We start from the raw sequence: 23,406 nt of genomic DNA on the forward strand, positions 1-23,406 counted from the left end.
ACACTACTCGGCTCTTTGCAAGCAAGTCTCAGTGACCTTGACCCTCTTCTGCCTCCTCAATTCATGCGTTGGTCTTTGTCATTTCTTCCCAGATGCCATTCAGTTGTTCATTGTCTTTTCTGAAGTCTCAATTCCTTCAGAATAAGGCCAAGTTCCGCTCGTTTGTTCGTTCCGTCTTGTGCACCCATGTTGTTGCTCTCAGCCATGATGTTAACAGTGAAGGTGGGGTTAAACCCATTTAAAAACTCCATCTGCGATGACTAAATACTCCTTGCTTTCAGCATTCCTGCTGCCCAACCTCCCCATTGCGTCTTTTGACTACAATCACCTCTTGAAGTCGAGTTGTCTTTGGCAAATTCAAACCTTAAGGTTGGGAATGCATTTTCTATGCTGCCATTTCTCCGCCCGCCAACCCGGAAGTCATGAAGCTATTTCTGACAGGGGATTCTGACAGACGTTCGCAGCAAACCTTCACAATACGTTTTGTCGTCAAGTCGGACCGGCATCTTCCCCCACCATTTGAGCCTACACACCACCAGGTGGTTATCAGTTAACACCTCTGCCACTCTCCACTTGATTACCAAGCGGTCGCAAATCCGATGACACAATTTCAAAGTCGATCATCAAACTGCGGCATAGTGTGTATTTGTGCTATGTGCTCATGTAAACACTCTTTTGTATTAACAATTTCAAAGTCGATCATCAAACTGCGGCATAGTGTGTATTTGTGCTATGTGCTCATGTAAACACCCTTTTGTATTAACATGGTTTTTGTTATGGACAATTTGTGACAAACACAGAACTCCAGTAACATCACCGCTTAGGTTCAGATTGAGGGGGCGTCGTTCCTCCCAATTACTCCCCTTCACGTCTCACTGTCATTGCCCACATGAGCATTGAAGTCACCCAGCAGAACAATGGAGTGCAACCTCCAAGGACTTCAAAAAGGGTGGGTACCCTGAGCTACTGTTTTTTGCATAGGCACAAACAACAGTCAGGACCTGTCACCACACCCAAAGGCGGAGCGAGGCTACCCTCTCATTCACTGGGATGAACCCCAATGTACAGGTGCAAAGCCAGGGGCAATAAGTCTGCTTTAAGACCTGCTTTGCGCCTCTCAACGTGGGCAACTTCAGAGTGGAAGAGAGTCCAGCTCCTCTCAAGAAGACTGATACCAGAACCCTAGCTGTGTGTGGAGGCAAGTCTGACTTGGTCTAATCAGAACCTTTCTTTCTCGCACACCAGCTCGGGCTCCTTTCCATGTCCTCTTAGAATATTGTAGTGTCCAGAGCAGCTTGAAAGGCCAACAGCCCAATGTAGTCAGGCGTTTGTTAACAGAGGTTTGCATCATTCTCCCTCCATGACCCATGTGGGCCCAGCCCGCTCCTTGTCGAGAACATAGTTACCAACATACACTAAGGTGTGCACAAGTAAACATTCAGTTAAATAAAGAAAAAAAGACAGTAGATACATGCAGCGCTGATCGGATCAGTAAATAATTAACTAATAATATGGGACTCATGTTATTGTAGTCTGTGGATCCAGAAGGTATACAATTCTTATTTTTAATGATTTATTTATTTGGCTGCATGTCAGATGTGCGGCACCTGCATGTGATGGTAAGTCCATTCTCATCAGTGTTTGACTCGGACTGATTGAGACCATCCCTCGAAACAAAAGGCACTTCTGAATATTTTGGCATTTATTTATCAACCAAATGATTCCCGAGCGCGACACCGTTGCTGCTCACTGCTCCACTCTCACCCAGGGGATGGATCAAAATCACATGGGGATGGGTTAAATGCAGAGGACAAATTTCACCACACCCAGATGTGTGTGTGACGATGATCATTGGGACTTTAACTTTAACTGAGCGTCATATTAAGGGGCCATGAGACTCTTGGCGCCAAAGCCTCAAACCAAGGTTTCACAATTATCACTGAGGTCTAAATTATGTCGAGAGTAACGAGTCTCGGCCCAAATTCTCATTGAGGTTTTTTTTTTCACTGAACCGGTAAATATTGTTATTTATGTGCATAAAACGGCTTTCAGATATTCTACATGCACAATAACATTTAATTTCAAGAAGATCAAGTGAAACCATGTGTGTGTACCAAATAATGGGTTGTCAACAACAGATATTTGCTATTCTGGCAAACAATATTTGTTTTGGTTGAGTACTCCTAAATCACCATTTTACTCGCTTTGATCCTATGCAACTTTGTATAACGTGGTTTAGTCATGGAACCCAATTTTTTTTTCCCATAAATACATTTTTAAGTAGTACGATGAATGTTAGTGATGATAAATGGAAAAATATAAGGACCGTACGAAGCTAAAGGACTAGCGCATAAACCTTAGCGCTAGTGATTTGATGAATTTACAGGAGCAATTTAAAGGCATTTGATAATAAGTTGCACTGTTTGATCTTTGACTGCTAGGATTGTTTTTGATTCGGATAGGGGGGAGTTTGCTGAAGCATCTCATCCACAAAGTCACTCAAGGCAAAGAGTGACTTTGACTTGAGTGACTACCAGTGGTAGAACAAGTTTTCATTTATTCTTTCTTCCATCCAATTCACATCAAAATGATTTCCTCAATCTGCCCGATATTGTCATTTGCATATTGCTTCTCTTCGAATAAAATGTCAACAGACTTCAATGTGTGTGCGTGACAGATGGCAAACGGACCCCTTTGGCTGCCCAACAACATGCCTGACGTAAATTAACATAACAAAGGACCCATTCGGCTGCCTAAAAACATGCCTTTCTAACAAAAACAAGACTTTCTTATACAACGTGCTTTCGGGAATAACACGATTACCAAATTCTGGATCCCAAAGTCCGTGTAAAATCGAGACAGATTTCTGTAATATTTTAGTTATATTTTTGTTTCTGTTGTTTCTGTTTGACTAGTTTTTGAAGTCAATAATAAATACGAAAACGTTTTTGTTTACTCGTCAGTCAGTGAGAGAAGTGAGCGCAACAGAATGAGGCAATATTTATCATGTTGGGCCTGTATTCTGTTGTCAGAGTCCTGAGGCACTATCCAAGATGTGCATTGGAGTGGGTTTCTGTACTGCATTTTGATATTTTTAGTATTTCTATTTACTAACTGTTTTTTTAAGTATTAAAGTTCATTTTTTGTCTTTTGCAGATTCTGGGAGGCCAGCAGAAGGCTCTTGATGGCTCCTTACCACATGTTGTTAATGAGGTACAGCACTTGATAATAGTTCCAAGAGTAGTTATACTATCACTATCACACTGCCATGCAAATTAAACAACAATTGTAAAACTTATGTACCGTGTTTTCCGCATCATAAGGCGCTTGGGTTAAAAGGCGCGGACTGAATTGCGGGGGCATTTCTATACTTCATCCATACATAGGGTATATGCATGCCATGACTTAAGATCAATTAGAAAAAATGTGACTGATGCCTGATGAAGATTTTGTCAGGATATGATGTGTGGATATATATTCCAAACTCAGATTTTAAGTGTGGATATTGTACGTATATCACCGTATGTTTTGGAGGATAAAACGCTCCTGATTATAAGCCGCACCAACCAAAATTAGAGGAAAATGTTGTTCTGTTCATATATAAGCCATGCCGGACTATAAGACGGAGGTGTTTTAATATTTAATTATCATTTGTAAGAAAATATACACAAGGAGGATTGTCAAGAAAAAAAATGGTTCTTTTGGGACGCATACCTTTTATTTGTAACTATACTTGAGGTTTTCTGTCAGGCATCGTGTGACAGGCTCCTGAAATACAAAGAAGCTCTTGTTTCAGCAAAAACTAATTACTTCTTTCAAATGATTGGTCTCAATAAAAACAATCTGAAATACTACGGTGGCATAGCTAACACAGCGGCAGTCGACCTCTGATATCAAACTCCACTCTGCTGACAAGTTCATGACATTTTTCGCTCAAAAGATTCAATCCATTAGGGATGAGATCACAGTGACCGCTCCAAACACTCAGTCAAGACTGACAATTACGAAAGCTGGCAATCATGTAATATCCTAACCCAAATTCTAAAAACGTGTCCCTTGACAGCCTTACACAATTAGTTAGCGTGGTTTAATAAACAACTTGCTTACTCGACTCACTTCCAGAATTATTTCAGATTTTAGGAGGGTCCGTCTTAAATATAATTAATCTGTCCGTCTCCTCTGGTAATGTGCCAACAGCCTTTAAGACTGCTATTATTCTATTCAACCATTAGTCAAGCGACCAAACCTCGACCCAGACCGTCTTGGTAAATTTACGCTGGTTTAAAATCTCCCATTCAGAGCAAAAATTATTGATCAAGTCATAGCATAGCAGCTTAATGATTACATGGTTGGTAACAATTGATTTGAACCGTTTCAGTCTGGTTTTAGAGCTAACCACTCAACTGAGACAGCTCTTGCTAGTGACCAATGTTTTTCACCTCCGTAATATTGCTAAGATTCGTCCCATTCTTTCAACTCGTGATGCCAAAATTATTATACATGCATTTTTTTACGTTGTGCTTTGATTATTATAACGTATTGTTCTCTGGACTTCCTAAGTGTAGTATTAAAAGTCTACAGTTGGTACAAATGCTGCGGCAAAACTGCTCACAAGGACGAGAAAGTTTGATCATTACCTCGATACTAGCCAACTTGCATTGGCTCCCGATCCATGGTTAAGATGCAACTTCAAGGTTCTCTTACTAACCTATAAAACGTTGCATGACTAGATAGATAGATAGATAGATAGATAGATAGATAGATAGATAGATAGATAGATAGATAGATAGATAGATAGATAGATAGATAGATAGATAGATAGATAGATAGATAGATGTGAGATCGAAAACGCACCCTGAACTGTGAGGCGGACGTGCTCCACCGTGCCACGCTATTTTAATACATTGATATTGTAATTTATAAATAAAATATATCGTTCCTCCTTCACGGATTTTCTGGAACACATCTCTCTCCATAAAGGAAGGATCACATATCTATACCTATCTTTCTAGCTATCATATACTGTATTGGCCCGAATATAAGATGGCCCTGATTATAAGACGACCCCCTCTTTTTCAAGACTCAAGTTTGAAAAGAATTTTTAACACCAAATTTAATTTTGATACAGAAAATAATTACATCTGAAACAAATGATTATAACAATATATTTGAGAGAAAAAGCATGTTATTTTGCCTCATTCAAATCGTCCAAAAACTGTCTATCACATCTTAATATCTCAAAGTCAAAGTCTGCTTTATTGTCAATTTCTTCACGTTAAGACACACAAAGAGATCGAAATTACGTTTCCCACTGTCCCACGGTGACTAGACACATTACACAACACATACAAGCAAATAGCACAAAGAGTAAAAACGAATAGACGAGCAATAAATAAGTAATAAGCAAATAACCCAATAAATAAACAATAAATAAATAAATAAATAGACAAATAAGAGGAGCAAAATGGAGCAAGCATGCATACAGCAAACAGCCAGAATATAGCGCAAAAGACATTTAAATATGTAAAGTACAATCACATTTGTAAATGAATGGCTTCTGGTTTTTGAAATGTAAATAAATACTGTGATAAAACAACAAAATTGCAATAACTGCATTAACTATCAAAGTGAAGTCTAACTGTAGTCTTGAAACAAATCTGAATAAGGAAAATCATTGCAATAAAATAATGCAAACTGTTATCGCCATTGTTGGGGAGCCTGAGGACTGTATAGGAAGTGTGCTCGGATGGTTATGCTCTTTTCGCCCCCGGATTACGATCAGAACACAGGAGGGAAGACATGGTTCAGTTTTGATTGCTTTACTGAATTATTGGCAAAAAAATAATAATAAATAACCATAAATGAATAACTCTCAGCAACACATCAGCAAGTCATCAATCAAGACAACAAAATACATTTGCTGGCGACCGTTAGTCGCCGTGCAGCTGCGTAACGGCCACTTGTACAATGCAAGGCAAACTTAAAGGAGCGCCCCGGAGCTGTCAATCAAACGCACACGAAGCAAACCGCGATCGGACAAATGGCACAACAGTAGACAATAGTAACAATGAAATGCATATACAGTCAAACCTCGGTTTTCGACCACAATCCGTTCCAAAAGACGGTTTCAGAAGCGAATCGGTCGAATTCCGAATCTATTTTTCCCATTACAAATAACGGAAAAAAATGTAATCCGTTCCAAGACAAAAAACCCCGCCTTCTTTAAGCATTTTTTCATTTGTGCATTTTTGTCCGATCGCGCAACTGCAGCGCACCGCTGAATGCACAACCTTAGCACGTCGCCGACTGCACTGCGCCGTCGCTGAAATTTAGAAAATATTTTGAAAGTAATGATTTACTTTCCAAAATTTAAGTGGACCTAAGTGCACAGGGAGCTTAATTTTGTCCGATCGCGCAACTGCAGCGCACCACCGACTGCGCAACAGCACTGTACGTACGTACATACATGCATGCATGCATGCATACATACATACATACATACATACATACATACATACCTACATACATACATACATACACTCTATTTAATATGCAGTGTTGTACCTGAACACATTCAATGAACAAAAAATCATGAACTCGTTCATATTCACGAACTTGCACTGAACAAGCAGAAAAGCATTTTAGGTCTCTGAACGTTTTTGTGAATGCGCTCATTCTGGGTGGGGCCAATGAACCGTTTTAAAGGGCAGTTCATTTTTGTTGAGGGGTGCCAGGTTTTTTCTTTCTAGACTTCAATATAAAACTCACCGCACTGTAAAGTGGCTTAATTAGGTGTACCAAAATTGTTTGCCTCCCCTGGCCACATACGGCGCGGCGCTTGGTCGTCAAAATGCAATGTGTGCTTGGATGAGCGAAGTACGTGACAGACGGAATTATTTGGTTTGATTGGGGAAGAGTCAAACCTGTCTATACAAGACCTTGTAGCTCACAGTGATTGTCAGCACAAATAACCATGAACCATGAGGAAAAAGAAGCTTCTTAAAGAGCTCAGACAGAATTGATGACGTGATTTTCATTAATGCAATTCAGGTTTCAAATGTGTGTTTTGTAAATTTCTGTCTCCACAGACAACCAAAGAGATGATAGCTCGTTCCTTTGCCACCATAGTCACACATCCCTTTCATGGTATGTAAACATTTCTTTTGAGCGTTATTAATTCGGAGTGTGATGTAAGTTTTTGGACGAATACGATACATACAGATATACTGCCTATTTGACACAAAGCAATATAAAGCTTTTTTTGTACAAGTTTATACCAAAAAAATGTATATATACCAAAAAAACATAGATTTTGATACAATATCAGTGTCTTTTTAAAAATAAACTTCCACGTTTTTTTTTTATTATTCTGTCTTTTTTCAGCATCTGCCAGGTAATGAGGTAAAATGCCTAAATTGCTTAATTTTTTAGCTTTTAACTGCACACAACCCAAACCCAAAAATTGAAAGATAAAGTTAAAGGTGACAGAACTTTTGATGTCAACTCACAGCGGGGGTGTCAAACTCTTGCCCGAGGGCCAAATTTGACTACGATGTGGCCCGTGACATTTGCTTTCAATTCTGACACTGGAAATGCAATGCAATAGTTTTTTGTTTGACAATGTGTCTCCTGATTGTTGTGCCTTATTGTGTGTTTATTGTCTATTATATATCTATGTTGTCCGTAATGTAAGGATATCTGGTCAATATCTGATACTTATGGGAAACTGGGCCCCCTATTAAAAGCTTTAAATAGCTTGCTTGGGGTCACCTTTCACACGTCCGACTGTGTAAGACTGTTTGTTGTACTATGTTGTATGTCTTGGATATTGCATGAAAAAAGCTTTAAATATCAACAACAAAAAAAAGTTCATAAAATCTTGACAGTTGAACAAACGTTTTGTAAGTAAATGGCTGAGCTTCAATTCCCACGTACTGGTAAATTCTACTAAATGTGCCAAGGTTAATTTGGCATCCAAAAGCATTTTTTACTATCTCAACCTAACTATAATGAAGGGAGGTGGACTATTTGAAAAGGTGTTAAGCGCTGCTTGAATATGTGTTGAAGCAATAAAAAGTGAAAGTGTGTTACACCTCAAACAAGCGTTGTAGGTGGTAAATTCTTCGTGCTTAGGTCAATTTGGCATTCTGAAGCCACCAAAAGCATTTTTTACTACGTCAACCTAACCATAGTGAAGGGACATGGAAAATTAGAAAACATGTACACCGTGTTAACTTCCTGTGCAATGTATTGTAGGGGGAAGGTGGGCCCACGGGAGTGTTTTCAATTGAGTTCTGCCTGTGAGTGATGTACCGTACTTTCCGGATTCGTAATTGCTCCGGAGTACAAGTCGCACCAGCCATAAAATGCATAATAAAGAAGAAAAAACATACATAGTCACACCGGAGTACAAGTCACATTTTGGGGAGAACTTTGACAAAATCTAACACCAAGAACAGACATGAACAGGCAACAACAGGACAAACGTGGAGCTGAGAACGTGCCTGAAGTAACATTAACAGTAAATGACATGTTTATCAAACTCTCTGTGTCACTCCAAATCATCAAATCCATCGAAATATTTGTCTTTTGTGTACACAACGTCGCTTTTGACCCTGAAAGTGCATGCGGTGCTGATGTCAGACTCGTTGTCGGCTGCAGTTCAAATTATTCCACAGCCCACATAATTACCGTATTTTTCGGACTAAAAGTCACTCCGGAGTACAAGTCGTATCAGCCATAAAATGCACAATAAAGAGGAAAATAACATATATGTCGCACCGGAGTTTGAGTCGCAGTTTGGGGGAAATCTTTTTGACAAAATCCAACACCAAGAACAGACATGAACCAGCAACAACAGGCTAAACGATACGGTATGCTAATGTGACACAAACACAAACGAGGACCTGAGAACGGGCCTGATGTAACACTAACAGTTATTCAAATAACTATAATATAAATAACACATTTATCAAACCATCTGTGTCACTCCAAATCAATAAATTCATCGATCGAATTCGTCGTCCTTTCTGTGAACTACGCCGCGTGTGCGGCGCGCCGCTGACGTTGGACTCGTTGTCAGTTGCAGTTCAAATTATTCCACAGACCCATATAACAATATATAAACTATATATCAAATAACTTATAAAAAAACAAAAAACAACATAGCTGTTGACTCCGGAAGAGGTGCGCCGCTGACGTCAGACTAGATATATCAAATAAATATAATAAACAATTATATTGAACCATCTGTGTCACTCCAAATCATTAAATCCATCAGAATCTTCATCTTGTGTCACTAAAAAACCCCCCAAAAAAACAGGTGCGCCGATGACGTCAGACTAGATATATAAAATAAATGTAATATAAACAACAATTTTTACGAACCATCCGTGTCACTCCAAATCATTAAATCCATCGGAATATTCATCCTCAGTGTCAATAAACAAAATAAAAAAAAATATCGTCAGTTGCGGCTCCAATTATTTCACAGATCTACGTATATATGGATCAATTTATGAATTTAAACTGGCCCGAAGCATTGTCATGAAAACAATCATAAGTGGCCCGCTGAAGACTGAGCCATGAATCAAAAAGACTATGGATCATTATTTTGTGATTATAAAGTAATTTGTTGCATCTGAAGTTGAAATAAAAAAGATAAAATGGTGTGCCTTATAGTCCGGTGCGCCTTATATAAGGACAAGGTTTTAAAATGGGCCATTCATTGAAGGTGCGCCTTATAGTTCGGTGTGCCTTATAGTCCGGAAAATACGGTAGTCCCCTTTTGGAATCAGCTGTTCTATTTTGCATTACAACTTCAAAACAAACCCTTTTGATAGTTTCATATATCTGACCAGCATTCTCTTTTGTGGAACAAAAATACATAAAAATATGTATTTATGAAATTAATCAATTTATTCATTCATTCACATTAAATTGACTTGTGATGCCATTGTTCTGTATAATGGAATGTTGTATATAACAGTAAACAATTTTGCCAAAGGCTTAAGTAGTACTCGTACGAACTGCGTGAATGCAGCAATCTGGGCACAAAACGTTTGTATGCATTCATTGATCCATTTAAAATGTAATTCTCTTAGCACAAAGAGATTTTTTTATTGACTTTTTGAATAAATTAGGCAGCAAAACCTTTTTGGTCTGGTCTGCTCCTTCCACCTTGCACGGCAACTGTTGCTGTTGATTCATACCAAAGGCAATACACGGCATCTGTCTTATCAGAATGATCGTCTTCCTTGCCGAATCAAAAGTATTCCCAACTTTCCACACTTGCACTCTGTCGTCTTATCTATTCAACTTATCAGCCATGGTCTATGTTACATCCTTGGACATAGCAGACCAAAGATAATGCATATGAGCAAAGAAATTATTATTATTCATTCTTCATTATTCAACTGTTCAATAAAAATAGCATTCAAAATTAAATTGAAGACGATAGAGTTATTGGTAATTTTGCAGTTAAAATACCTTGGTATTTATATTGATTCAATCAATCAAAAATAATTGTTTTGTTGACGTGTCCAACATTGATGTGCACTTATCCAGGTATGTCTGATACAGCTGGATCATAGGGCAAACACATCGATTAGATAGATGTATTATTACACCCCTATTATCAATGTTAAATAGGCACGCAAGGCAAACATTTTCGTTTTTTGTTTTTGGTTAGTTCACAAACAGTATTCAAAGTTGCATTTGCATACATGGAATAAGAGTGTAATAAGAGTTAGGCTAATCTACCCATCTCAGAATTTTGCCCCATTTGTTCTGTCCTGTTTTCTGCTGTCGACTAAAATTGAAATCAAAGCACTGTACCGGACTACAAGTCGCAGTTTGTTTTCATAGTTTGGCTGGGGGTGCGACTTGTACTCAGGAGCGACTTATATGTGAAATTATTAACACACTAAACTGCCCAAGGGCGCTCTAGACCTGTGGAATAATTGGAACTGCAACTGACGATAGGTCTGATGTCAGCATTGCATCTACTTCCGGAGTCAGCTGAGTTGTTTATAAGTGACACAGTGGACGAAGATTTCAATGGATTTAATGATTTGGAGTGACACATATGGTTCGATGAACTTATTTATGTTATAGTTATTTGAATAACTCTTAATGTGTTACGTCAGGCACGTTCTCAGTTCCTCTTTTATGTGTTTACGTAACGTTAGCATACCGTACCGTTCAGCCTGTTGCCTAATAATGTCTGTTCTGGTGTTGGAATTTGTCAAATAAATTTCCCCCAAAATGCGACTTATACTCGGGTGTGACATATATGCTTTTTTCCCTTTATTGTGCATTTTATGGCTGGTGCGACTTATACTACGGTGCGACTTATACTCCGGAAAATATGGTACTTTCAGGCCTACCTATTTCTGGGTGTGGTCATGTATAAAATGGAACATTACAAAATGGTATTGATGAAAATGGAAGGCTAATTCTTATTACTATGTGAATGAAGTTGAATAAGAATGCCTATCTACAGACATGAGAACCAGAAGCTTAACCCAGAAACAGATAGGACACTGACTGAAATCTTTATGCTGCAAAAGTTCAAAACAAAATCACCCAACAGGCAGTTAATGGTACAAAGTGACAACAACGGACTGGGCTGTAGAGCGCTTGACAAATAGGCATGGGGCATGCTAGACGTTTTGGCAGGGTGATTGAGTAACGAGCCTATATACTGAAAGACACCAGACAACATCCAACCCTGTGACAAGATAGAGAACAAACATCCATCCATCTATTTTCTAAACTGCTTATCCTCATGAGCATGCTGGAGCCTATCCCAGCTGACTTTAGGCAATTGACGGGGATATCCTGAACTGGTTGGCCACCAATCGCAGGCCACTCATAGAAAACCATTGACACTCACACACACCAACAGACAATTAGGAGCCCAAACACCATCACAACACATAGAATGTATAATTACAAAGACAAATTTGTGCCATTCATCTCGATATGATTTTTTAGAACATATTGGTTTCAAGAAATTTGATTCTATTGTGATTCATTTTCTGTGATTTGTCTTTCAGTGATTACATTGCGATGTATGGTGCAGTTTATTGGAAGAGAAGCAAAATACAGGTAAAAATGTTCTCCAAACTACAATAGTGTTCAGAATAGTAGTGATGTGTAATGAAAAGGACTAGTCCAGGTTTCAACTATTTTTTTTTATTGTTACATGGGAAACGGTACCAGTAGATACAACTCCAACGAGACCAAGCAATCATGCTATGCACACTTAAGGTGGTAAAATTGGGCTATTAGTAAAAATAAATAAATACACAAGTAGAAAATGGGGTGTTCACAATAATAGTAATGTGGCATTCAGACAGTAAGTTTGTCAATTATGTGTAAAAAAAGAGGTGTGAATCAGCTGTCCCCTATTTAAGGACGAAGCCAGCACCTGTTGAACATGCGTTTCACCTTTAAAGCCTGAGGAAAATGGGATGTTAAAGTAGGGTTGGGCAATAATCCAATATCAATATACAGTAATCCTTTGTTTATCGCAGATAATTGGTTCCAAGACCACCCAACGGTACCAATAGATACAAATCGAACGAGACCAAGCAATCATGATATGCACACTTAAGGGAGTAAAATTGGGCTATTAGTAAAAATAAATAAAAACATAAGTAGAAAATGGGGTGTTCACAATAATAGTAATGTGGCATTCAGACAGTAAATTTGTCAATTTTGTGTAAAAAAAGAGGTGTGAATCGGGTGTCCCCTATTTAAGGACGAAGCCAGCACCTGTTGAACATGCGTTTCACCCTTAAAGCCTGAGGAAAATGGGATTTTAAAGTAGGGTTGGGCAATAATCCAATATCAATATACAGTAATCCTTTGTTTATCGCAGATAATTGGTTCCAAGACCACCCGCGATATGTGAAAATCCGCGAAGTAGTGTCACCCTCTCATTTTTAACATACATACATTTTTGTGTATTAATAAGTGTATATTAAACCACATAAGTGCATATGTCATCATTAGAACATTAAATAATAGTTTCAAACATGTAAATACTATATTAACACGGAGAAATAATCTAAATATTAATGAGTATGATACCCACGCGTGTGCGTGCGCGCATGTGTGTAACGTACATGTAGCGAAAGTATACATACTGTGAATGTTTTTAGAACTATTTTATTATTATAACCACTTTTTTATAACAAGGTACAAGTGTACCTACTGTAAATATGTTTTTAAAACGTATTGTTATGAAAAAATATATAACAAGGTACAACACTGTAAATTTGTTTTTAGAACTCTTATTATTCCAACAACATTTTTTATTAAAAGGTACAAGTGTACGTGCTGCAATTGTGTGGGCACTCCCTGCCTTCTCCTGGCGTGTGGGCAACTTTCGTGTCATAATACCTCAATTTTTTTGAATTTTTGAATTTTTTGGGGGGCGAAAAAAAATCCACGTTGTACTGAACCCGCAATAAATGAACCGCAATGTAGCAAGGGATTACTGTATATCGCAAAAAATGCCTGGTCAATATCAATAGAACAATGTGATTTCACACATTCTTTATCAATAGAACAATGTGATTTCACACATTCTTTATCAATAGAACAATGTAATTTCACACAATGTAATTTCGATTTTTATCAAATAAAAAGGCAGGAAGCAAACCCGACTGTGCCATTCTGGATGCTGTAGGCAGAGGCAACAGCATGACATTACATTCATGCCATAATTTCAAGCACCCAAGAGCAGCAAAAATACAGGCCTTACTACCAGATATTTTGAATGGTGGTTTTGCTTTTGATAGCTGTTTTATTGAATTGACCCTGCTGAGGGTTTAGAGCTGGTCCACGGCCAGGATGAAAACCACACTGCTCCTCCTAAATTTAAGATTTAACTTCCCGACGGACCCTCCTCTCCAGCACCCCTGAATCATGAATGCTTGGTCATACTGGATTTGTGAGAATCTCCTTAGACCTTTTTTCCTACGAAACTATAAAAATTGTACTCAAAAGATAAATAATCGTTTTAGTCACAAAGCATTATTATTATGAACACTACTGTATTTTGAGAAACTATAGTGACATGATTATTTTCTAAATAATATCCATCTCTTTCAGCGGAGTCTTTGATTCCATTATCACCATCTACAGAGAAGAAGGCATGCTGGGCTTCTTTGCGTATGTTTATTTTTTACATTCATACAAAGTAGATTCAAGTCAACTCTCGTCATGAAAATGCTATTTTCGATTATGATTTTCACAAATAGCTTGAGTATCCTGAGGAAGAGCCAAAATGCCTAATTCAATGAATCCAAAAAGTATTCACCACACAGGTAGGGAGGGAGGCAAGGGAAAGAAAGCATTGTCGACGTGTCAATGCAATGTATGTGACCCATCTCTGGAGACCACAAGCCTTCTGCAAGGTTTCTATTTTTTCCAGACGGCGCATGTGTATTTTCACAAAGCTGAAGAAATTATACGGCTTCGACAGGAAATCGGGCCTTGGCATACAAAGTAGGTAAACCTCCGTGGCCTCGTGGTAGAGTGTCCGCCCTGAGACTGGAAGGTTGTGGGTTCAAACCCTGGCCGGGTCATACCAAAGACTGTAAAATTGGGACCCATTGCCTCCTGCTTGGCACTCAATGTTAAGGGTTGGAATTGGGGGGTTCGATCACCAAATGATTCCCGGGCGCGGCACCGCCGCTGCTCACTGCTCCCCTCTCCCCTAGGGGATGGATCAAAATCACACCAAGATGGGTTAAATGCAGAGGACTAATTTCGCCACATCCAGTTGTGTGTGTGACAATCATTGGGACTTAAACTTGACTTTAGATTTTAACTTTAAGTATATTTCAAAATTTAACCGTCCTGCAAACTCCATTCATCCATTTTCTATACCGCTTGTCCCCACGGGGGTTTCGGGTGTGCTGGAGCCACTCCCAGCAGTTATCGGGCAGTAGGCGTGGGACAGTGAACCGGTTGCCAGCAGGGCAGAGAAACGAACAAGCATCCGCACTCACACCTAGGAGCAATGTGGAGTGCTCAAAAGGCCATCCAAGCATGTTTTTGTGTGAGGAATCCGGACTTCCCAGAGAAAACCCACGCAGCCACGGGGAGAACATGCAAACATGTCTGGGAAAATGAGGATGTCTGGTTACCCTAAATATGTTCAATGCATTTGTTACCGTCTCGCTAACGCTGGTGCTAGCATTAGCTTACTTCGTAGCTTGACTGCAGTACCTGTTTACAAAACGCTCATAAATATTGTGAGGGGATTTATTTTATTACGTGTCACGTATGGTTGTATGGACAAGTCTTCTACCGTTTATATCTTTAATCATCAAAACGTTTGCAGCGCAAGTAAACACTACCTCTTATAAAGCAAAAAAAAAAAAAAAAAGGTAAACGCTACCTCAGCTAAAAAAAACTACAAATGGTAGTGGTTAGAGTCATATCAACTGGTGAACCGCTGGACCAGCTTCCTGTACTACTCCTCCCATCCATCCCTGATACAACCAACAATCGCAGTGTCGTCCGCAAACCTCTGCACATGGCAAGACTCAGAGATTGTAGATGGTTCTTCAACAGTATATAGTTAAATTATACCTCCGAAGTCCCCTTATTGAGGTCTTGCTGGGAAAAGGAAATAATAATATGAAGTTTGGTCAATATCTGGTCTCCCAATTTGTGTGTCTGGTCTTGTACTTGCCTAAATAATCCCCCGCTCTACCTTTAATGGACGGCGCCATGTTGGTGTTATATTTTGTCTCAGTTCTTTATCTTTAATGCTTGCTATGCTCATAGGCAGGAGGCTGCCTTCTCAGTTTAACTATTTAATGAAAGATCGAGACACAGCTATGGAGCCTTCTATGTGAAATTGTGGAAGTTGGTCTCACCCCCACCTCCAGGATTCCTAGCCTTATACTCTGAGCCGCCCACCTGCAAGTGGGCGACTCTGCCTAGCCTGTGTTATAATGTGTGGGCGGGCTTGCAGTCTTAACTGAAGTCAACTAATATGTATGTGCAAAAAGTGTCTGAGAGGAGGGAAAACCAGTAGAAGCAAGAGTAGGGTCACAGCAAGATAATATCATAGCTACCTAGCTAATCATGTGCCCCAAAGAGGCCTAGTTTAACATTGGAATGCTGTGACATCATATCGTTGACAGGGCCGTCTTTTTCCCCCCCCAGCACTTGTTTTTGAGTGTTTTGAGAGTTTTTTTACTAGATGATTAATATTTTCACAAGGTGACTTTGATAACCTGCCATATGAGAGAAAAGGTCCACTGTACGCCAGAAAGGTGGCTGAGCAAGCTTCTCACCACTGCTGCCTCCTTGCTGCTGCTGCGGGCGGCATCTACTTCCTTGTTTGGCTTAAGATGTCAACATGTAAATATATTCTAGTATAGAATATCTTTCTTCATCTCATCATCATCAAATCATTCTTATGTTATCTAAGGTATAGATAAATACCTTATCCAAAAGCTCCACCCCGACCAGTATAGCTGATGATATGGTGACTGTTTCAGATAATATTACGTGTACCAAATATTTACTATCAAATTCCTACGGTCGTATCGTCCCACCGCGCGAATAAACAATTGAGAGGTGATGTCAGGCCTAGAGAACACAACCTCACTTTCATTTCGTTCAAAACTCCTCCGATAAATACAAACCCTGACCAACCGATTACACTTAAACTTGGCTTTATGAATATTAGATCGCTTCATACAAAAGCGGTTCTCGTTAATGACCTCATCACGGAACATAATCTAAATATATTTGGTCTTTGCGAGACCTGGTTAAAACCTAATGACCTGCTACCCCTTAATGAGGCCTCGCCTCCAAATTTTGTGAGCTCGCATGTGGCGCGTCCTCGAAAAAAGGGTGGGGGTGTTGCCCTCATCTCAAATTCCGATCTTAGATTTACGCCTCGTTCGATTAACATATTTAAAACATTTGAAGTTCTCACTGTCCGATCCACCGCTTTACCGTCATTTTATCTTGCTGTTATTTACCGTCCACCTGGGGCTTACGCTAGCTTCCTGGATGAATTTTCAGAATTCGTGGCTGATCTAGTGACGAACGCGGATAATATAATAATCATGGGCGATTTTAACGTCCACATGAATTTACCGTCAGAGCCACTTACTTCGGCGTTTCAGACTCTAATTGATACGTTTGGTTTTACGCAAGCCGTACAGGTAGCAACGCACAAGAATGGTAATACCTTAGATTTGGTATTATCCCGAGGACTGGCAACCTCTAATATAACAGTACTGCCTTACACTACTGTTTTGTCTGATCACTACTTAATAAAATTTGAAATTTTAGTTCTTAGTCAAAGACAAGAGAGCAATCAGAATTATAGCAGCCGTAATATTAACTCCATGACTGCGACTGCGCTATCTGGGCTACTGCCACCAGCAACTGCCGTATTGCCCTCATATACCGGCTCTATTGATAATCTTACAAATGAATTCAATGCTACATTGTTAAATGCCATTGATTCTGTGGCGCCGCTACGTCTAAAAACTCGCCGTAGACAGCCTACTCCGTGGTTCACAGATGAAACACGTTCGCTTAAACAATTAAGTAGAAAGCATGAGCGCAAATGGCGTTTAACCAAACTTGAGGTTTTCCATCAGGCATGGCGCGACAGCCTCCTGAAATATAAAGATGCGCTTATTTTAGCAAAAACTCGTTATTTTTCGCAGGTCATTAATCTCAATAAGAACAATCCTAAATACCTATTTGATACGGTGGCAAAGCTAACACTACGCCAGCCAACCCCCGATGGCTCCTTTCACTCGGCTGACGAGTTCATGAAATTTTTTGCTCGAAAGATTGAATCCATTAGGGATGAGATCAAGATGACCATTCCGATCACTCAGTCGGGACCGCCGATTACCGGCGCCGACGATCATGCAATAACCCTTTCAAATTTTAAAAGCGTGTCCCTCGAAAGGCTTTCACAATTAGTTAGTGCGGCTAAACAAACAACATGTTTACTTGACCCGCTTCCAACCAAACTATTTAAAGAATTATTTCAAATCTTAGGACCGTCCGTTTCAAATATAATTAATCTGTCTATCTCCTCTGGGATAGTACCAACAGCCTTTAAAACCGCTATTATTAAACCGCTACTTAAGCGACCAAATCTTGACCCGGACTGTCTCAGTAACTATAGGCCAGTTTCAAATCTCCCATTCATAGCAAAACTGCTTGAAAAAGTAGTAGCGCAGCAGCTTATTGATTACCTGGTCGCTAATAATCGATATGAATCTTTTCAGTCTGGGTTTAGAGCTAATCATTCCACTGAGACAGCACTTGCTAAAGTGACTAATGATCTCCTCTTAGCTATGGATTCAAATACTTCATCGGTATTGTTACTACTCGATCTTAGTGCTGCCTTTGACACTGTTGACTTCAATATTTTACTAGAGCGTCTTAAAGGTAGTGTCGGTATTTCGGGGTCAGCACTAGGCTGGTTTCATTCGTATCTATCGGACAGGACGCACCGTGTGGTCCATGGCAATGCGTCCTCTGAGCTCTATAAAGTTACGTGTGGTGTCCCTCAGGGATCGGTACTAGGACCAATTCTATTTAATATTTATATGACTCCGCTTGGGAACATAATACGTAAATATAATATTAGCTTTCAATGTTACGCGGATGACACCCAATTATATATGCCATTATCAATGACAGATCCGTGGGACTGTTGTAATCTTGAGGCATGCCTTGCGGAGATCAAGCAATGGATGTCTCTCAACTTCCTTCGTCTGAACCCAGATAAAACTGAAATGTTGATAATTGGTCCAGCTCGTTATCAACATCTATTTAAGGAAACCGCTATAACTCTAGATAACCGTACTATCACTCAGAGTGATACTGTAACTAATCTCGGGGTAATATTTGACCAAACGCTCTCCTTTCAAAAGCACATTAAGAATATAACCAGAATAGCATTTTTTCACCTTCGTAATATTGCTAAGATTCGCCCAATCCTCTCGACCGGTGATGCCGAAATTATTATACATGCATTTATCACGTCGCGCCTGGACTACTGTAATGCATTATTCTCTGGTCTTCCCAAGTCCAGCATCAAAAGTCTACAGTTAGTACAAAATGCTGCTGCAAGGCTGCTCTCACGGACAAGAAAATTTGATCACATTACCCCAATATTAGCCAATTTACACTGGCTCCCGGTCCATTTAAGATGTGACTTCAAGGTTCTTCTATTAACCTATAAATCATTGCATGGCTTAGCGCCTTCATATCTCGTCGACTTAGTTGTTCCTTATGTTCCGTCTCGTAACCTTCGTTCGCAAAACGCTAGTCTTTTAGTGACACCGAGGGCCAAGAAAATGTCTGCAGGGGCTAGAGCATTTTCTATTCGGGCTCCAGAGCTCTGGAATGCCCTGCCAATGGATATTAGAACTGCTACCTCAGTAGAAATATTTAAGACACGTTTAAAGACGTATTTTTATGATGTGGCCTTTAATTAACCTGTAGTAGCCGATTCGGCTGGAGTTTGTTTTTGCTCCCTCTCCCCGACCCCACTCCCCCCTCCCCGGCTGGGGAGGTGGTTAGGTGACACCCAAGCTGACGACGGCTATCTAGATTCTCGTGGACCCATTCAGCATGAGGGATCTGCAGCGGAATACCCTCCTAGAGGACACTGCCAGGACAATCGAAGGCACCTCCGACAGCTCTTCGCTTTGGCCTGGACATCCACTTTTTGATTTCCATATGATGTATTTTATGTGCCCTCTTTGCATCCATTGCAGCCTGGTAATCCTGAAAGGGGGATCCTTCCATCTGTGGTCCCTTCTCAAGGTTTCTCATTTTTCCCCTGGTAGGGGTTTTTGAGTTTTTCCTTGCCCTTTTGGGAGCCCAAGATCAGGGGATGCTTTGAGAATAATTGTCAATTGATTGTCTATGTGAAGCCCTTTGAGACTGCTTGTGATTTAGGGCTATACAAATAAACTTGACTTGACTTGACTTAACAAAATCCACACATTCTTAGCAGTAGACACCTATTTCTAACTACCGTATTGGCCCGAATATAAGACGACCCCGATTGTAACATGACCCCCTCTTTTTCAAGACTCAAGTTTGAAAAAAGACTTTTTGAACACCAAATTTGATTTTTATACAGAAAATATTTACATCTGAAACAAATGATTATAACAATATATTCGATAGGAAAAGCATGTTATTTTGCCTCATTCAAATCATGCAAAAACTGTCTATCACAAATCTATCACGAATCCTTTGTTCTTTATGTAAACAACCGCCGCGCGGTGCTGGTGACGTCACTTGCAGTTAAAATGACATTAATCCCTTGCTACATCGTGGTTCGTTTATCGCGGTTTCACAACATGGCAGATTTTTGAATTTTGAAAATTTGTGAAAAAAATCACAAATAAGTCGCTCCTGAGTATAAGTCGTCGCCCCACCCAAACTATGACAAAAACCGTGATTTATAGTCCGAAAATTACGGTACTCACTTTGTCTCTAATTTATTCTTATAATATTCGTTCTTCATCTTATAACATTAGTTAATTTATTATCTCTTATATTTATCTTCAGCGCCTTCTGTTCTCTGTTTTATTAAGTTCCAATAGAGTAAATCTTTCTTTTTACAGGCATTTCTTAAACCTTTCGTCAACCATGGACTGTTCTTGTATTTAGTTTTTTTTTTTATTATATTCCTTGACTGGACAATGCTTATTATATAATGAAGTGGATGTAGTCATCAATTTATGGTATGCATTATTTACATCTTTTTCTTTATATATTGCATCCCAGTTCTGTTCCATTAATTCATGTTTTAGAGTAGCAATTGTCTCATCTGTCCTAATTCTTTGTTGTTTATACACCCCAATTTCAGATTTGAAATTATTGTCATATACTGTGAACACTGGAAGGTGGTCAGTAATATCAGTAATTAATAACCCGCTTGTTGTCCTGTTTTCTATTGGTGAATATGTTATCTATCAGAGTAGCACTCTGTGATGTTACTCTCGTGGGTCTAGTGATTGTAGGAAAGAGACTCAGGCTATGCATTAAATTAAAAAAATCATCAATATTTTGTTGCTTGTTTTGTTGTCTCATAGTGGCTTGATCCCGCGTCTTCTTGGAGATGTCTTCGCTCTGTGGATTTGTAACCTGCTGGCACACTTCATCAACACATATGCTATTGATGATTCGGTATACATACATACATACATACATACATACATACATACATACATACATACACACACACACACACACACACACACACACACACACACACACACACACACACACACACACACACACACACACACACACACACACATATATATATATACTGTAATTTTTGGATTATAAATCGCTCCGTAGTAGAAGTCGCACCAGCCATAAAATGCACAATAAAGTGAAAAAAAACATATATAAGTCGCACCGGAGTATAAGTCGCACTTAAGGGGCAAATTTGTCAAAATCCAACACCAAAAACAGACATGAACCAGCAACAACAGGCTAAACGATACGGTATGCTAACGTGACATGTACACAAACGAGGAGCTGAGAACGTTCCTGACGTAACATTCAGACTTGATCAAGTAAGTATTACATAAATAACACGTTTATCAAACCATCTGTGTCACTCCAATTCATTAAATCCACCGATTGTGCTTTATGTAAACAATGCCGCGTATGCGCCGCATATGCTGACGTTGGACCCGTTGTAAGTTGCTTTTCTAATTATTCCACAGACCCATATAACGATATATAAAGTATATTTCAAATACTCATATTAAAACAATATTATCAAACCATCTCTGTGTCACTCCAAATCATTAAATCCATCGATCAAATTCCTCGTTCTTTATGTCAACAATGCCGCGCGTGCGCTGCAGAGATCTAGTATATAACTATATTGTAGCGTTGACAAAGTACCAGGAAAGACTTGGGTTTGGTAAACGGCTCTTTATTTAACAAAACAAGAGTTCAACGAGCCAACAACTACTGAACTTCCTGCCACGGAGGTGGAAGAGAGCTACATGAAATAGGACCGGGCGTGCGTAAAAGCCATGTCTGAGCCCCATCCACCGTCCCCGGACAGCCAGCCACCCGGCCGAGCGCCGGCCCCCGACTTCCATCTACGGAGGTGAAAGAGAGCTCCCGTCGAGAAGGACCGGGCGTGCGTAAAAGCCATAACAGTTTTTCAAACCTTCTGGGTCACTCCAAACCATCAAATCCTTCAAACCCTTCGTCCTCCGTGTCCCTTACAAACAAAGCTGCTAATGATGCCAGTAGTACGTGGGGCCCTTTGTCATCTTCGTCATCCCATGATCGAATCCTTTGCCCTTCATGTAAACAAGTGCCGCGCAGCACGGGTGACGTCACTTGCAGTTCAAATGACAGTAATCCCTTGCTACATCGCGGTTCGTTTATCACGGTTTCACTACATCGCGGATTTTTGAATTTTGAAAATTTGTGCAAAATAATCACATAAAAGTCGCTCCTGAGTATAAGTCCCCCCACCCCCCCACCCAAACTATGACAAAAACCGCGATTTATAGTGCGAAAATTACGGTGTGTGTGTGTGTGTGTGTGTGTGTGTGTGTGTGTGTGTGTGTGTGTGTGTGTGTGTGTGTGTGTGTGTGTGTGTGTGTGTGTGTATATATATATATATATATATATATATATATATATATACATATACATAATACATACATACATACTTACTTCTTACTTACTTACTTCTTACTTACACACACACACTCTCTCTATCTGGTTCTTGTCACCAAACAAAAATATATTTTCTTTTGGCTCAGTCTTGTTTCTACTGGAATTCTGGCTAGGTTTTAAAGTTTGAACTTTGTTTCTCTCACTCTCACTGTCTCAAGATGAGCCACACTGGAGAAATCAAGAACTGCTCTCAGGCTGTGACAGGGGTAAGCCCTCCCGTATAGTACCCATATTATATTTATTCAAGTTGCTGTTTAAAATTGGTGTTAAATTTACTTCACCATCATGCTTTTTGTTTCTTTTTACAGTTCCTTGCCAGCATGCTCACATACCCTTTTGTTTTGGTGTCCAACCTCATGGCTGTCAATAACTGCGGGTGAGTTAGCTGGAGGGATTTACCTTTTCAGCCTTTTTATTGTTATTGTCACATACTGTATTCCCTGATTGTCCCAGGCTCACTGGAGGACTTCCCCCCTATGCATCAGTATATCCGACATGGGTGCACTGCTGGAAACATCTAAGCAGAGAGGTCAGCTCTTTTCTTGTCTCTAAACCTGAATCTACTGTGTTGTGGTACCTATCAAGGCTTAAAACTGACAGCACCTGCTCTACCGCCCCTCTCCCTCAAAACATCACTGCACTCGATAAAAACAG

The 23,406-nt window shown here is 39.7% G+C and overlaps 1 protein-coding gene across 3 annotated transcripts in view; it reads left to right on the forward strand.

Moving 5' to 3' along the window:
* The window catches only part of mtch2 (mitochondrial carrier homolog 2), a 77,726-nt gene that overhangs the window by 46,438 nt on the left and 7,882 nt on the right, over positions 1 to 23,406 (forward strand). For all 3 annotated transcript variants that reach the window (XM_085908514.1, XM_085908516.1, XM_085908515.1), the window contains 8 exons: positions 3,157 to 3,213; positions 7,089 to 7,146; positions 12,060 to 12,111; positions 14,125 to 14,184; positions 21,129 to 21,222; positions 22,911 to 22,958; positions 23,061 to 23,128; positions 23,206 to 23,281. In XM_085908514.1, coding sequence (XP_085764640.1) covers positions 3,157 to 3,213; positions 7,089 to 7,146; positions 12,060 to 12,111; positions 14,125 to 14,184; positions 21,129 to 21,222; positions 22,911 to 22,958; positions 23,061 to 23,128; positions 23,206 to 23,281 — 513 coding nt within the window. The remainder of the gene's footprint in view (positions 1 to 3,156; positions 3,214 to 7,088; positions 7,147 to 12,059; positions 12,112 to 14,124; positions 14,185 to 21,128; positions 21,223 to 22,910; positions 22,959 to 23,060; positions 23,129 to 23,205; positions 23,282 to 23,406) is intronic.

This window comes from Syngnathus leptorhynchus, chromosome 3 (genome assembly GCF_054491065.1).
Source record: "Syngnathus leptorhynchus isolate UIUO chromosome 3, UIUO_Slep, whole genome shotgun sequence".
In the NCBI taxonomy this organism is placed as follows: Eukaryota; Metazoa; Chordata; class Actinopteri; order Syngnathiformes; family Syngnathidae; genus Syngnathus; species Syngnathus leptorhynchus.